The following is a 17,184-nucleotide window of genomic DNA, read 5'->3' on the forward strand; positions in this document are numbered from 1 at the left end:
CCCTAACCAAATAGTTTTTTGGCCTAAACTGAACAAATCCTGGCAGTGGCTGAGAAGATCAGAAATGGTCATATGAATCATTTTTGTAAAGGTGACTTTTGGTAGGCACTGACAAACAATGTCCTGTCAACAGGGGCATCGGGCATTGTGAGGAAATGCATTTGATTTAGTTTGGAGGACAGGTGAGGTTGGAGCTCTTTCATAAGACAGTTTTTCTCTTTTGTTGGAGCTAGGCTAGCATTTCCCCTCTGCCTCCAGTCTTTGTGCTCAGCTAGGCTACACACATCTTCACCTGCCTCTGAACTGGACACACAGCAATGACCATTTTCTCAACTGGGGATGACAGACAAGAGAAAGATTTCCTAACATGCTGGAATGTTCCTTTAAGTCCTTTAAGTGTGAGGGTTAAAAAGCACTTGACACTAAAACTCTCCAATCACATCCAGGTCTTCTCACTGACAGCTAGTATAATAGCAATTTGACTGATTGACTGGTATTACAACAAACTGCATTTATCTATGTGAGAGGTCCTGACTATGTGGCTACAAAAACTGATTCAAGTAAAATGATCCTTTCATGTTTAATGTTACACTTAGCTGCATGATTGAAATTTTAGAGAAAGAAGAAATAGTGCAACAACAAAACTTGTAGTCTCGCCAATGATCAAAGGCGTTCATGTCCAGATTGGCCATGAGATGGAACTACAGAGACTGCATTTCCCCAGTGTGAAGGCGGCCCAGCATGTCTCCATGTCTCTTTGATACTGAAGACACAGACCATGAATAAATGCTCTCTGACAAACAAGGAGAAAAAAACAACTTCCTTTTACTGTAACATCACTGTAACTTGATTTGACATCAGATGTGAGACAATAAGAGAACTACATGTATCTGACTAATAAATGCATACAATAAAAATCTCAGTTTTGGCCTGTGAGTCAGACTGACGTTTGTATTTTTTAGCTTTCACATGACAAAAGCAAGCAAATGTCATTATCTTTGACAATGGGTTGCAGAGACAATGTGTGCTCTGTTCTCCACGTCTATTCCTCATGTACAGTGTTAGATGATTACACCTGCTACCACACACCCAGTACTTAACTACAAGGAAGGAAGAAAGAAAGAAGGGGGTGGTGATTGTCTGGTGCGGCTTAGAAACCCTTGACAGTTAGTGTATGTATGTTAGAACACACTCAGTGTAGTGTTTAATGTTTTCATTGGTTGGAGTTAGACACACACACATACACACACACACAGTCGTGTTTCTATCACTTCAGAGGACATAACATTGACTTACATTCATTTCCTGGAGACATACCCTAACCTTAACATAATCCTAAATTTACCTTGACTTTAAATAGATTTACATCCCCACAAAATGACATTTACAGTTTGAGCCTTTTACGTACACTTTTTCTAATTTGCTACTTTGACCTGGGCCCGTATTTATCAAATGATCACACTTCAAAATATTGTAAAGAGTCAACTTAAGAGTAACAGTTCTTTGCTAAAAAAAGTCAAGAATAAGATATGCATATCAACCGACCCGTCGCTACTCATAGCGAAGTTAGGGAACCTTTTTGATCAGCTCTCAGCTGATCACATGATTGCTGGGAGATGTTCATCCATTTAAAGGAATCCTTACATTTCCTCGGTGCTATAAAGAAAACCAAACTGGATCATGGAAGAAACTCTGCTGCTGGTAAGTGAGGTACATTAGAGAAAACATATAATACATGAAGAATATATTCTAACACATTAACAGATGAAGAAAACGAAATCTTCACTCAAAGCCCACTCATTAGTTTTTCAGTCACATCTTGTCTGCTTTTCTTTCCTTTTTCATCAAAGTGTCTGATCTTGCAGCTGAATATCTGCTAGTTGAAACTACAGCAATATTAACCTTCATGTTTAGACTCTGGCAGCACTTGGTTAAGGTTAAAGAAATATCATGGTCTTGGTTTAATACAGAAAAGTCTGCAAATACTTGAAGTTTTTTGTTGTATATGAACATAATCATGTATACATACATGTGTGCATGCAGGTGACCTAGTCCTGACAATGGTTTCACACAATTCCAATGAACTACAGATGGCTGTAATACACCAAGGTATCCAGCAATGTGCCAACAAAAGCAGAAAAGAAGAAGACTGCAAGATTGTATCAGACAATGTCTGGACTTAATATTCCTAAATTTGTGAGTAGGAGTAAGAATGAAGGGTTTTTTGTTTTATCTTTCATCAAATTTAAAAAAAAAAACACTTTTTTATAGTTTGATGAATACGGGCCCAGCAGTTCTTAATTACTTCAGAATTCTGTCTCACATTGTAATATTCACAGCAGAACTCTAAGCAGAATCAATGGTTCCCAACCCATTCAGCTTAAAATGAAACACTGTCAATTACTCTTTCTTCTCTAAACTTCTCAGATTGTTTCATTTGAATCACTGTTAGGAGTCTGAACTGTCCACTATTTCACACACAGAGAGGTTAAACATTAAGATAACTTTTTTTTTCTTCTTTCCTTTCCCATTAATAATATTATGACCTCTCAAGATTTATCATGTCCACCCTCAGGTTGGGAACCACTGCTCTAAATGTGATGGTTATGTGATAACAGCAGTAACAAAATCTGAAAGATGGAAACTGACTGTAGCAACTTCACACAGAGGCTTTTTCATCTCTCTCTCTGTTCAGACACTCACTGAACATATTGGACAGTTTTGCCTGCAGCCATCTTGTTGGAGGCCTCTTGAATATTAATAATGCTGTTTTACACACAGAATAACCAAATCATGAGAAAATGTTCCACCTAGAGAGCTGAGATGGTACAATCCAGTTCTTCTTTCGTTCTTCTTGCAACAAGTCTGTCTCAGGCTTTGCCTTACAACAAGTTTCATTTGGGAGGCGAGAGTCTGACAAGGATTCAGAATAAGTGCATAGATGGAGAAAGCAGAAGCAACCTGTCCCACTTAGTTACTGACTCTTCTTCCTTTATTTTTATTTTTTCCTTGAGTACAAGAAGCTGCAAATGACAACAGGGGCCTGATAAAGACAACATAGAACAACATACCGCAGACCGACACACACACAGAATGGGTTTAGCGCTGCGCTCCGGCTAATAGGATTGGACGGTGAAGAGCGTGGATGTCCAATGGGTCTGCCACACAGCTGACTCCACGTCATGTGACCTCAGCGAAGGCGATGTGATTCTGGAGGAAGGAAGGAAAAGATAACAGCTAAATCAGAACAACAGAAAAAGAAAACAGTTTGGTCTAGCGGGATACTTTTATTTGGAAGAATCCCTGAAAAATAAGTCAAACAGAACAAATATATGTATGAGGGAAGACTCATTTATGGTAGTTTTCACTGCAGAAAACAAACAACCACATGGAAAGAGATTTTAAATCTGGGGATGTTTAAGCTAAACATCTCCACAACTTCAAATAGCACCAGAACACACAAGGATGGTTAGCAAACACCACAGCATTTAAAACCATGCCAGTAAGAAGCAGAAGCAGGGAATGCTTGTTCATGCAGACTAGAAGCTTTGATTTTCTAATCCAACCTCAGTGTGTGCTTGGCAGTGCAGCAAGAGAAGAAGAAGAGGGAGGGGTAAAGATGGTTCTTGTCCTACTAAGACTGTCCTTGTCAGTAAAACGACAACATTTTTAAAATGCTTAAAATAACCTTTGTTTTCCTGGCAAAAGACATTTTCTGGCCTGTGAATGCTCTCCCTCAGAAGCAGTGTGATATTGTTACAGCACCACAAAACCTCTACAGAAGGAGGTCGGCGTGGATGGTTGCATGTACAATGCACATGGCTTCGACACTGGAGACCACAGCTCACATTCCCCTCTCCTAACAAAAGTCAGGGTTGATTTCCATGAACAATTCATTTGAATCATCCCCTAACTTTAACCAAGCTGTTTTAGTTACCTTAACTTATCCATAAAGGTAACAGATCAGAACACAAAGTCCTAATGACCATTTTTGTGTCATTTATGTATGAGGACTTGTTTGTTCTGTCAGTATATATTCCTCATACTGCAAATATACCAGCATATGATACATAGAATCAGCTGCATTAAGCTCTTTGGCAAAACATGCAGGCACTAAATTCACTGGGTTTGCATGGATACCACAGGATCTGCAGAGACACTATACCAACCTGCAATTATATCATGATTGGCATGAAGAGTAACATGTCCACCAACGCCTCTAACACTCACTAATTCACAGGTTATATCTCACCTGTTGAATCTGTTCACAAACAGGAGTTTTGAAATGAAAGTGTGTGGTTTTATGAGAACAAAACCCAAACCTGTTCACTGATATTTGGCAGCCGGAGACACTGCACTGGATGGATACAATGTTGTTTGTCAAAAAACAGTTCCAGCATGTGACTTTGCCTAAAACCACAAAGTGTCTCTTCTGTTTAAATTTCTGTCTGTGTCTGAGTTAAACTAGTGTGATACAACACTTTCATCAGGTATCATTAGGTGTTGGCAGGTGTATTTTTTACCTTTGAACAGAGCAAAGCTAGCTGTTGGAATCAATCTCACTCTCAATAAGAAAGCAAACCAGCATTTTTCTAACATGTTGAACTATTACTTTAAAAGCCCATTCAGCAGTCTGTTGAGGTTGCCAGTTCAAACCACTTATTTGGCTCCCTGAGTATTTAAGTAGCCTTCCAGTTATTATCCAATGTAACGAGGATTAATGGAATGACATAATATTCAGTATCAGGCTGATAACACACTATAGTTCATTATAGATGTTTAATGATAAGCCAGTTTCATAAAACCATTCTATTTGCCAGATGTTACTGTACAGCATGTGTGTACATTGTATGTCAGAATTCTAAAAAGCTGATATTGATCTGTTCCCCCTCTACAGTTTTCATTTGACTAAGGAGAGATATTAGCATTTATATTGGCGGAAGGCAGTTTCCTCCTGTTGTGTTTCTAATAGAAGATGCAATAACTCATCGTCCAAAATGTGATTTCCTCTTGGGTGTTTTATTAAAGCTAAAGAGAAACTGTACAATTTGCCACAAAGCAGATTTAGCACAACAATCTAATCAAATCATTAATGTAGCTCGTTTCACTCATTATCTTTCAGGGAAATCATACGTAGCCAGTGATAAATGTATGTCTATGGCGTCTTCCAGCTAGGTTCAGCACGTGGTGGTTAGAGGCAGCAGAGACATAAAGTCATAGCATTCCACTCCTCCAAAGAAAATAATGAAATAAAACCATGGGATTCATTTTTTTGCTGCTCAAAGGTTTCTTCCTGCCCTGGCATTTTGTTCACTGTGGCTTGTTTAGCTTCCAGGCATCTTTAGGCTGTGCTATTTTTAGAGCAGGCAATTTTCCACCAAGCCAGTCGTACCCGGGGTGAGAGAGGGAGATTTTCTGCTCTTTGTCAGACAACCAAGCGCACGCTCTCACAGCAGGAAGCTGAGAATTGAATCATCAGATAGGAGCTGTGTGTTTTTTACGTTTTGCGGCTAAATATCTCGTTATAGGAAGAGAAAAGAATACCCAGCAGGCTTGAGTAAATATAAACACAGCACTGTTGGTCTGGTATTATGTACACAGAATATGTAAAAATAGAGATTTCAGTCAGATGCAAAGAGAAAGGAGGAAAAGCACTTCAACCACACATGTCAAATACTCTGGACAGTGTTAACGTCGCCTGAGTCAACCTCATCCTGTCTTTGGCTTCACTGGATACGAACTACTTTGGTCACTGAGAACCAGGATGGCTACCAGCTCAGCAGATGGGTAGTCAGTAGGTCAAAGGACTGGGGTTTGACCAACATAGATTTGTGTGATTATGTGATATTTATATGCATGCTTCATCATACAATTCAGCCATTAGATGTTTTATCCCATACTGCTCTGAGAATCAGAACAGGTAATACCTTCAGGACTCATCATCATTGTGACTTGGACAGGAGTGTACTGCAGGTTAGCTCTGTCCATGAACAAACTGCATAAACTATTTGTGAAGGCCCTCAAGAAAAACAGACTGTACCAAACTGGAGGTTTGTTTCCAACTTGTCTGATAGTCGTGTTTCTTGAACCTTCTGACTTTTACTTTTTTTTTCCAGTGATGTCATCTTGTTCTGAGAACTCAGCAATTAACTTGGTTAATATTATATTATTATTCCTGATGGAAATTATCCAAAACTACAAAAAATATGACGCAAGTTTTAATGAACCAGAATCATCCTTGAGTCGAAACCAATGGCTGATATTTTGTATGTTATGAGTATTTAGAGTCTGTGTTGATTACTGTTGCCAGGTAAAAAAGCCTGAGACAACTGAATGAGATGGGGATAACATAAGCTGACATCAGCCTCTCCTCAAATGTATTGATTATACTCATTTGGCCCACACAGATGACAGTTCAGAGAGAATCTCTCTGTTGGGCTCCTATCTGTTGCCAGAATGCAATGCAGTTCTACAGTCACAGGCGTAACCTGCTAATGGAGTGCCATTGGCTGAGACACTAACTCACTGTATTTGCTGTATCAATCAGAATGAACATTCTCCTCTGACAAAGCCAAAAGTGATTTAGAACCAGTCTCTTCTTTCTTAAACATCCTCCATCACGCTCAGAGTGAAATAGCTGCCATACTTTCAGCAGTCAACACCTATTTCTCCATCACCTACAGTCACACACACACAGTTGTCTCTGCTGCAGCAATCAATCAGTAATGACAAATCTGTCTCATCTGATGCTTGTACATTTTCCTCATCCTTTTTTCTCATAGCAACCTGTTGTTAGGGCTGAACAATTTTGCTGAAAAAATCAAATTGTAATTTTTCTGACCAATAATTTTGATTGGGATTAAAATTGCAACTATTTTAAAATCCAGATCTGTATCTGTTGTCTGCTGTGGATTTTGTAACCCATCTGTTACATTGGAATCACATCAGGAAGTGATCTCTTCACATCTCATATGAACAGGAGGAATGATTACAGCCACCAAAAAGTTGTTCAATATACAGATGGACGTGTAGATATTGTCTAAAGACAGACTTGAAATAATGTCAACCTATCCTTTAGCCTAGTTGCTATTCTAACACAGCAGACATACAGCATTAATGACTGTTCAGCTTCAGTTTGGCATCCATGGTAACCAACATGAGTTGTAATGTCAGATCACTGAGGTTCAGTGCCTGTTCTATGTATTCATACACTGAGATTGACTATTTGTGGATCATATCACCTCAGAGGCACATACATAGAAAAAAAAATATCAGTGTTCTTACTGTTGATGTTGTTGTTTATGAATTCATGTTCATTGCCGTTTTAAATTTTAAACACTTACCCAAGGATGATGATGTGGGAACTAGGAAAACTTGGAAAAGGACCTGTTATTGATTACAACACAGCTTTCTGAGGCACTGGGAGTGAACATGTCTTGTTTGTATGTATTATCATCTACCATGTGGTTCATAATCCTCTGAGTCCCCTGAATCTGAGTATTTATCTCATACAGTTCCAACACTGTATCACCATTCGCTGCTCTAATGACAGCATGTGTCTCAGAAGAATGCAGTATTCTAAAACACAACCGCTATAAGACCTGCTCATCAAGGCTCCTTGTCTCTCATCACACATACAGTGACACGGATGAATGGGAATAACCATAATGCCATGCCACTGAACACGTTCAAACTTAACTCTAACACACAGGGCAAATGAGAAACAGCAGATTCACTAGTTCATACAAGTAACAGCAGTTGGTGTGCAATGTTGATTAAATAATGTATCTTGCACATTGAAATAAGAAGTGTAGCTACTAAATCTGGCACACCTTATTTTTCATGAGCTACTTGATTGAAATACTGAAGGTCCTGGTTCAAAATTATTAAATGAAATAATCAAATTATTCTTATGATATGAATGAACTGTGAGGATGAGACTCCTGTTGACTGAAAGAGAAGATGTCTCACTCTGTTGGTGTTGTAGGAACTACAGAAACGCTCATTCTGATTGTACAGTGGCGTTACAGAGTGGAGCTTCTTTCCTCACAAATGATCTTTGGTTGAGAACAGACACAAACTGACAACAGAAAAGTTTCATGTTGGCCTGTCATCCAGCTACTCACTGCATTGACATTACAGTAGAGAAAGGAGCATTTAATCTGGTTTATTTTAGCTGATACATATCCTTAGGATTGGCTCTGGATATCCCTACAGGAGAGTCTGTTTGTTTTCCATTTCCGACAAACAGTTAATGTTATTTTCTTTTAACTATGACCAGGATCTCTCTCTCTTACCTTAACCAAGTAATGTTTGTGCCTAAATTAACCGAGCCTTTACCACTGGGGTGGCAGATCCAGTAACAGTCTTATGAATCATTTTTGTAACAGTGATTTGTAAAGTTTTGGAAGGTACTGAGTGTCCTGTCCTGCTGAAAGGGGCTCTATCAGAAAATGCGAGCATGGAAATGGATGGAAATGCACCTAATGTGTGATGTATTTAAGAAAAGCAGAACCTAGAATTACCTTAGAATTATTATGTATTTCATTTATTTCATGAACACCTAACACAGGACAGAGGCTGGACCAGATTGACAGCACAGTATCAGCCAGTCATATCTCTCTAAACTGAAATGTAAAATATAAAGACAGGTCGAGATGTGTCCAGAGATTTGGCAGAGATGAGGTATCAAACCACTTCATAGTTTGTTTGCCTTTTGTTTCTCAAACGTTGGAACCAGTTGAGACTCTGCAGCCAGTGCAGGAAGGCCTGGAGGCGCTCCTTAATGTAGCAAGACTCTTCATCTTCATCATCCGTCTCCTACAGCAGCAACATATGTGTATTTGTGTGTGTGTGTTGTGTGTGCAAATGGTTAATATCCAGCATTATCATTTTGGCACCCATACTAGTCTTGTCTATGTGGCTATGTTAAAAATGAGAGCAGAAATAGCAAAGACGGTAACATTTAAGTTTGTGAATATTCATATAACTGAAATAATTCAGTCCAGTTCACTGAATGCTGTTACATCTGTTGTTATGCAGTTTTTTTTCCTGGGAAAAATCCGGTGGCACACAGGAAGTTTAGAATCAACAGAACAGTAGTGGTATAGTGTGCTCGGTGATGTAGTAAGAGCTAACATTGGCCTTCAGTTGGTAATCACGATGGCACACAAGCTTCAACATGTCATTTGTAATTTTAGAAATATATGAACTTACTGTCACGGTCACAGACTGACATTTAACCTACTGATTAAGCCAAGCATCTTATCTAATACAAGCCTATCAGAAGGCAGATGCTAGGAGAGAAGAGAGAGAGAGAGAGGAGGGGAAGGAAAGATGAACGCAAGAAAGCTGGTATGCTGCCTATAATAGTGAGAAACTCTTTTGTTGGGACTGTGATGAACACTGAATGATAATCCTCATACTTGAAATAGTTTGGCTGAGTTTCTGTTGTTCACCAAGGCCTGTTAGCAGCTGATAAAGTCATAAAGCTTAGTGATAATTAATTCACTTAGATGTAACAATAAATCACTTTCACTAGTACTGCCTGTGCACATAAAGCACCTGGTAATAATATGTGAGGTTCTGTCTGCATATCTTGTCTGGATCAGGTAAAACACCAGTTAATGCAAGAGTTAACTCATGCAGAACATCTTGTAATCAGAAACCAGTCTGACTGGACCAGACCACATCTGCAAGTGGTCTGGCTGGCATTAGGATCAGATCTCACGCAGGTGTAAATGACATTTGTACAGTTTAACCATATTCTTAAGAAAAAAAAAACACCCAGTTGAGTTTAAAGGTCACCTGACTCTACCTCTTCCTGCTATCTCAATCTGCCTGTCAAAAAGCTACAGAGCAGCTCTTCCCCTGCAAAGGGAAAGTAACAACAGCTCAAACTCCACAGTGCACGGACCACAGCAAGATGAGGGACTGAGGGTAGCAAATCTATATATACTATTGCACGCAAGCTTCTGTGCTGGCTATGGTTACCTCCATTTAAATAATTTTAGCAAAAAAGTAGCTTTCATCATAGCACTCCCTTGAGAGTATCCCTCATCACTGCCCTTGACGTGATTGGCACCATGTTTGCTGACAAGTCTGCTAGCTCTGCCCACCGAAATTTGCATATTGAGATCTGATCATAAGGTGGACAGAATGAAGATAACATGAACACTTATAAATAACAGGTAAAAATGTCATTTTCCAGGTAACATCCAGAAACAGATCAGGTGGAAATGGAGTCATAATGCAATCAGTCTGATACTCTATACCAGAGTTAAACCAATATATGGGTATTTTTTTTTAACATACAGTATATCTAACAACTACAGGCCATCATCATGCTGGCCAGTCATTCATACCCACTTTTGATATGATGGAAGGATTTTCTGTGAAGGATTTCTTTGTGTAATCAAAATTAAATCATTAAATTGTGAGTGAGGTTAAGGTTTGGTAAATAAAGCACTATGTATTGGAGAAGAGTTGTGTTTTATTTTTTAAATTACAGCTGTGACTAGCAGCTGTTTCCATTCTTTTTTAAAATTATTTTTTGAACTATTTGGTTATGATACATGTCTATTAAATGTTCATTAAATTTATATAACAATTTCCTGGAGCTCAAGGTGGTGTTATAAAATGATTATTATTTAATATTTACAATAATATGAAAAAGAGAAGAGCAAATTCCCACACTGATGATGCTGAAACAGCCACATGGTCAGTATTTTTATTGATTTAATCAAAAATGTAATTGTCTAATTATTAATCTAATTGTCAGTCAGCAGAATGATGAATCAAAGTAGTTCTTGTAGCACTAGATTGACGTATATATATGATTTTACTCAACAGATAAAACCACCTGCATTATACAATGCACTGTGCTGGAATACTGACAACAGCGTCATGTGTCATACTCTGCTGAGTGTATCTGACATTTGTCACTTCACATTTAACTTAACTTAACCTTTCCAGGTGCGCTGCCAAATCATCAAACGTCAGTAGTTTGGGTTTCAGTGGAAATCATTGTGAGAAGTCACAGGGAGCACAGACATCATGGCCAGGGGGAGCAGGGCTCATGTCCTGAGTCTCACATGTTAAGTTTAGGATACTAAAACTCTTGATGATGGTTCTAGTTTATTAAAAAATCACAGAGTTTTGTCAACTGCATAGGTTTGGTTTTGGATATTTTTTGTCGGACGGCAAAAATAATTGCGTATGTGTACTTGCCCTCTAATTTTTAAGTTAATGTTTACTTTTTCAGTATTAAACAAAAACCACCATCTTTCCCTGACCCTAGTCAAGAGCTGTGAGTTACTAAACAGAACCAGAAACTAAATGCAAACAGTTTGCTGTACTGATGGAATTAATGCTGTGGAAATGTACAATTTATTGAATTTGTCAAGACAACAGCTAAATGTGGAGGAAGTGTTGAGTTTGCATTAACCTGAGAACAGCATAGGAATGAAGGACTGTCTCTAAAGTAAATTCATTCCAAATGAAGGCCCAGTTCTCTCTGCAATAGAGTAAATAGAGGGTAAGGTCACTATTTGAGAATTTAAAATCAATGCATCAGACCACTTCTGAATACAAATCATTTACTAAAAATGTTTTCGTTTCTACTAACCTCTGTTAGTTCATGAATCAGATAAATGTGAGATATATGTTTAACTCCAAATAATGCTCCGCTTTTGTTCAGCCATCAGTGCAACTGTATGTTTTCTCTGAATAATAATGATAATAAAATGAATAATAGTAAATTAAGGTTTATGACTGTTATTTTAAGGAGATTTTTAGGTTCCATAACAATCTAAATGCTGTTCAACTCAATGAATAGAATTGGAATATTAACATGACTATCAACTTCAATCCATAAATAAAAGTTCACAGATCCACATTAATCTAACCCTGATGTACAGTATAAATGTACTTTCACACACACACACACTGTATTCTAGAGTGATTAAACTGGATCCAACAGATAAGCAGGTGTGTGCTGTGAGTGTGTGTGTGTTGTATTGAGCTGTACTGACCTGTGAGGCAATGTACTTCTCTAGAGGACTCTCCACTTGGCCCATGTTCAGCATGGCTGTGTTTGGCCGCTGCTCCCCTGGTGACTCCTCGCTCAGCAATAACTTGCCTTTGAAGTTATGGACCACACACACCACCTACAGCACACACACACACACACACACACACATAGCAAAGAGGATACACACATCAATGAAAATGTACATATACTGCCAATTACACACACACACACACACACACACACACACACACTAGTCTCCCAGCAGAGGACAGAGATGTGTTTTTCAAGGACTGATAGAGATTCCTGAGCAGTTGCATGGATTAAGAGAGTAATTCAAGTATGTAGGTCACATGTGTGTGTGTGTGTGTGTTGACTTTTTTCCTGGGGGTACTACTATAGCTATGATGGATGTGTAATAAGGAGCAAAACGAGGCTTTGAGGTTCAAAATGAAATAACCAATTTCAAGTTGGCTGAGCAGAGAAGAGACACACACTAACACACACACACACACACTGAGGGCTGGGGAATGTATTGAGCTGCGTTGAGTCCTACTTCCTACAGAGCAGTGCAACCTGGGAACTTTGTATGGAGGGATCAACAAGCTTGCTAGCAAATCTGAGGAAAAGTTATTGACCACAAACAACCAATTAGGTTTCTGTTCTTTTCTTGGTTCGCCACCGATGTTTCATGTGCCAAGGGCCAAATTGGGATTAACACCCAGACTGAGCTGGGATGGAGGACTGATGCTGTTCCATCCAGATTAGGGCTTGCAAAAACAAAGGCTTTACTTCATTAAGAGAAATTGTTCCAAGAGAAAGACACAACATGTTCTTCTGGTAATGAACGGCGGCTTACTTACTTGCAAAAAACAAACTTCTTTACTCTGAACTATGAGCACCAGTAAGCCGACTTCACTTTGTATGCAACACAAACATCACTCAGGATTTCTTTCCCTAAGCTCACATATGATGCTGCATGTCACCACCCAACTCTGTCTCCAGCATAATATGTTTAGAAACTAGCAATTTGTAATGCCAAAAAAAATGTTTAGGAGGAAATGCAATTGCTGCTTGGATTATGCTCACTGGTAATGAGTTTTCCAATCCAGGAATTAACAGGGAGGTGGTCAGGGTGGATGGTGGCATACAGAGCACAGGACTGTGACAAGAAGCCCAGTTCACGTCCTGAGTCCCACATGTTGTCAGGTTTAAGCTACTCAAACACTTGGTTAGAGTAAGGAAAAGACAGTGGTTTGGTTAAATATTGGTTTAAATATTTAAAATATTTGAGAGACCACTATTCTAACTACAACCAAGTGTTTAAGAATCCTAAACAGAAGCATGTAAATGTTAATAACACTTTAGTTTTCAAACTTAAAGAATGCAAACACAACAAGGAGCAGGCCAGTGTGAGCTTCAGCTAGGACTGCAACTAACTATTCTTTTCATTTCATTCATTTTCAATTCATCTGTCAATTATTTTCTCAATAATAATTGAATTTACATTAAAACACGTCACACAACTCAAGTCGAGCAGTGCTGGGTTTGTGCACAAAGTCGTAATATCGTATGTTTTGCATTAATGGTCATTTATATTACTCTGGCAAATTTTTCTACCCAGAAGTAAATATTGTATCTTGCTAAAACCAGTTTAAAACAGATGATGGTGATGTTGTTTTGTATACTTCATATTTATGGTGATCTTTAAGTCACATGACTTTTTGATGTCTTAATGTCCAGATGTTTTCAATCTAGCACACATCTCGAAATATGAATGGATAGAGGACATTGTCAGGGTTCCATGTTGATGGGACATTCTAGTAATGTCAAAACATGTATTGATAATTCAGTTCAATTCAATTCAATTTTATTTATATAGTGCCAAAGAAGGGTAGACACAGAGAAGCAGAATAACAACAATAATAACAATAACAATAATAATTAAAGCTGCAAGCAGCGTCGGTCAGGACCTCGCACTCTGGCCCGTCAGGATCAGATCATTTTGTTTTTTAAAAATGAGGGATATTTCTTACAAGTGTGGTGTGCTTTTATTTTGAAAGTTTGATTGACTTGATGAGAGAAGATGAGAGTTTTTTGCAGGGTGAGACATGTCTGTCTTGCTCACACCTGTGTCATCAAAATCATGCAAGTTTTGGGCCCATTCACTTGAATTTCAATTAGTAAATTGAAAACTCTTGATGAGTTTGTGTGTAAAACAAATTAATTTCCTAATTTTCATCAAGTCTATTTTTAGAAAAGGAAAGACTTTAAACCCACATGACCTGGTCAAAGTTTGATTGACATGTGTACTGTCAGGTGTGTAGAGACCATAAATAACTGCAGCTGAACACAGAACAATACTCATATATTTGAATGAAGAGTGTGAGCGAACCCACACCTTTTTGAACATTTACTGCTTCCACATAGTTTTAGATACAAACTTCATTTGAACTTTAAATGAGTCACGAGACCTTGACAAATCAAATCTTGAATCTACAAATCTTGAATTTACATGTTTTTTCTATCTTTTACTGTTTTTGAGATATTAGAGTGTGAGTTTTAGAGTCTTTACTTGCTCCTCCTGTGATTTTATAATGAGTGTGTATTGCGGAATGTTCCACAGCACTGAGGGAGTGACATCACCAGGAGCAGTTGAGTACGCTTTTTGTGAAATCTCCTCATAAATCCCATGACTTTGGCCAAATCTTACATTAAAAATCGTTTTTAGTAGGAAATTTCGTTGCGAATCCATTGATACAAGTTTGAAAGTGGTCAGACTTATAGTTTAGACATCAGAAACCCCTGTTTGACATAAAGTTCATGCCCATAGATTGCCTCCCCATTGGTTTACATTGTAAGGTGTGATGTGGCACTGCAACTTTGAAGACTTACAAAATCCAAACCGTTCGAGTTATTAAGTTTTTAACAACTTTTTTTTGGCATAGTGTCATAAGTCACCTATTTAAGTTTGAAGCAGGTATCATTAACACCCTAGGAGGAGATAACGTTTGTTCGGGGGCCAAAATTGAGGCAAAGTCTTATTTTGAAAGGCTAATTGCGGACTTCCTGTTGGATTTAGGTCAGGGGTGTCAGCGTATGATTTGTAGGTCTTGACGAGACGAATAATAGAGTCTTTGTTTGATCTCTCTACGACATTCCTACGGGCCGTGGCAGCCATTTTAGTTACATAGGTGGCGCTAGAGAGCACATTTTGGCACTTTAGGGGTTAATTTTGACATTTTATCAAATAATTCACCAGACCTGATGTGCGTGCCAAATTTGGTGAGTTTTTGAGCATGTTTAGGGGGTCAAATTTAGGTGTGATATCCCATAATAATAAAGAAAGAAAGAAAGACACTAACACACAAAAAACAATAGGGTCCTTGCCCTTAGGTGTTGACCCTATTGTTTTACAGTAGTCCTCTGCCTTTTGGGCTCGGTCCCTAAATATAAAATATTGATCTTTATTTGCATTGGAAAGGACTTCTATGAATGTTGTGATTTTGGGAAAACATTGGATTGAAAGAATGCTTCAGTGCTTTTCATAATTTTATCAAACCTTCCTGCAACGTCGCATGTTTACGAAGGTTTACATTGTGAGAATGTTTTGAGGATGTTGCTTTCAGCCAAAATTCTGTTCAAAATGTGCCAAAGTGATTTTAAATATATGTGTTCAATGTTTTGACAATGTTTTGAAATCATAGAAAAAAGAGGCTGCAGAACTTGAGAGAATCGTCACATTTTAAAGGTTTCTTCAGTGACTATTATTCACAGTGTAATTAGCACCAAATTCATATTCATTCATCGGCGCGGCTGCTTCACTGTAGCTGGATACTGTTTCTCTCTGCAACCACAGGCAGTCATGGGGGTCTAAATGAAATCTACACACTACATTATTCATGCTAAACAGTTTGCCATATTTTTTAGGCTGACACTAATCTTTCTGACATACATGCAGTTAGGGGTGAAACTCACGGTTCGGATCGTATCACGGATTTGAGTCACGGATCAGATCATTTTATGGATCAGCCAAAAAAAAGGGGGGAGGGACAAATAAAACTTTGTTTTCCATATATTCTGTCAAACACTTACAGCAAGGAACTTTAGCCCATGGTCTTAAATGAAAACAACATTCAAGATGTCTAATGTTTAAATCAAATCTTAAAATATATGAAATACTCAATGCTCAATTGTTAAATTAAATTGCAATATGTAGCTAAGTAGATGCTCAGCTGCAGCACATTAAACAGCAGGTAAACGTACCTGCAGATGTCACTGCAGACCCGTTAGATGTCTGTCCATGACTTTTACTTACAGCAGTTTGTTTACGTTGTCTTAAATGAGACATTACATTTTGAAATTAATCTGCGGTTCACATGTCTGCTGAACTGCGGGGGGCGATCTGTACGGATCACCGATCAACTACGATACGTTACACCACTACATGCAATGCCAATATTGTAGTAAATATTGTCAAGCTGATGTGACAATGAGGTCTAACAGAAATTATTGCACTCATTTTTGCATTATGATGACCACTGACTGAGTTTTTGTGTTTTTAATAACCAACACTGACAGCAGCCTTTAACTAGGTCAATTATTCAGGGGTCTGTATCACAAAGCAAGTTCAACTTAAAGGTGTTTAATAAATCAGCTTCCAAAACAAAGTAGAAATCAGCTGGTTTAGTGATCATTAGTCAGTCATTTAAATAATGTCAACATCAATGTAACTTTGCTCCAAAGATTTCAATCTTTTTAAATCTGATAAATAAATTAAAGAGATTTAAGATGAAATCTGATTTAACCTGATATCTTTTATTTTTTAATCCAACTTTTATTTTTTAATCCAACTTTTATTTTTTAATCTGATATCTGCTGTCAGGTCACATGACCTCCTCCATGGTTGAGCTCATGATGTCATCAGTTCCGGATGTCATCAGACATGTGACCTTTGTTAATCTGTCACACATCAAAGGCAAACGGCTTTATGATGCAAGATTCTGAAAGTTTATCTGTAAGGCTGAGACCATCTCATCTCATCTCATCTCATCTCATCTCACATCTGCACACAAGTAGTGTTCCAGAGTGACGAAGAACGAAGAACGAAGGCCATCCTTCACGCACAACTACCGTCTGCGACTACAGTCTACGAC

At 38.2% G+C, this 17,184-nt stretch overlaps 1 protein-coding gene across 2 annotated transcripts in view; it reads right to left on the reverse strand.

Moving 5' to 3' along the window:
* Positions 1–805: 805 nt before the first annotated feature.
* plppr5b (phospholipid phosphatase related 5b) overlaps positions 806–17,184 on the reverse strand; it is a 174,603-nt gene continuing 158,224 nt past the window's right edge. For both annotated transcript variants that reach the window (XM_067578063.1, XM_067578064.1), the window contains 2 exons: positions 12,033–12,167; positions 806–3,210 (listed from right to left, as the gene is read on the reverse strand). In XM_067578063.1, the coding sequence (XP_067434164.1) occupies positions 3,181–3,210; positions 12,033–12,167 (165 nt within the window). In that variant the 3' untranslated portion in view covers positions 806–3,180. The remainder of the gene's footprint in view (positions 3,211–12,032; positions 12,168–17,184) is intronic.

The sequence above is a fragment of the Thunnus thynnus genome, chromosome 21 (assembly GCF_963924715.1).
Source record: "Thunnus thynnus chromosome 21, fThuThy2.1, whole genome shotgun sequence".
NCBI lineage: Eukaryota > Metazoa > Chordata > Actinopteri > Scombriformes > Scombridae > Thunnus > Thunnus thynnus.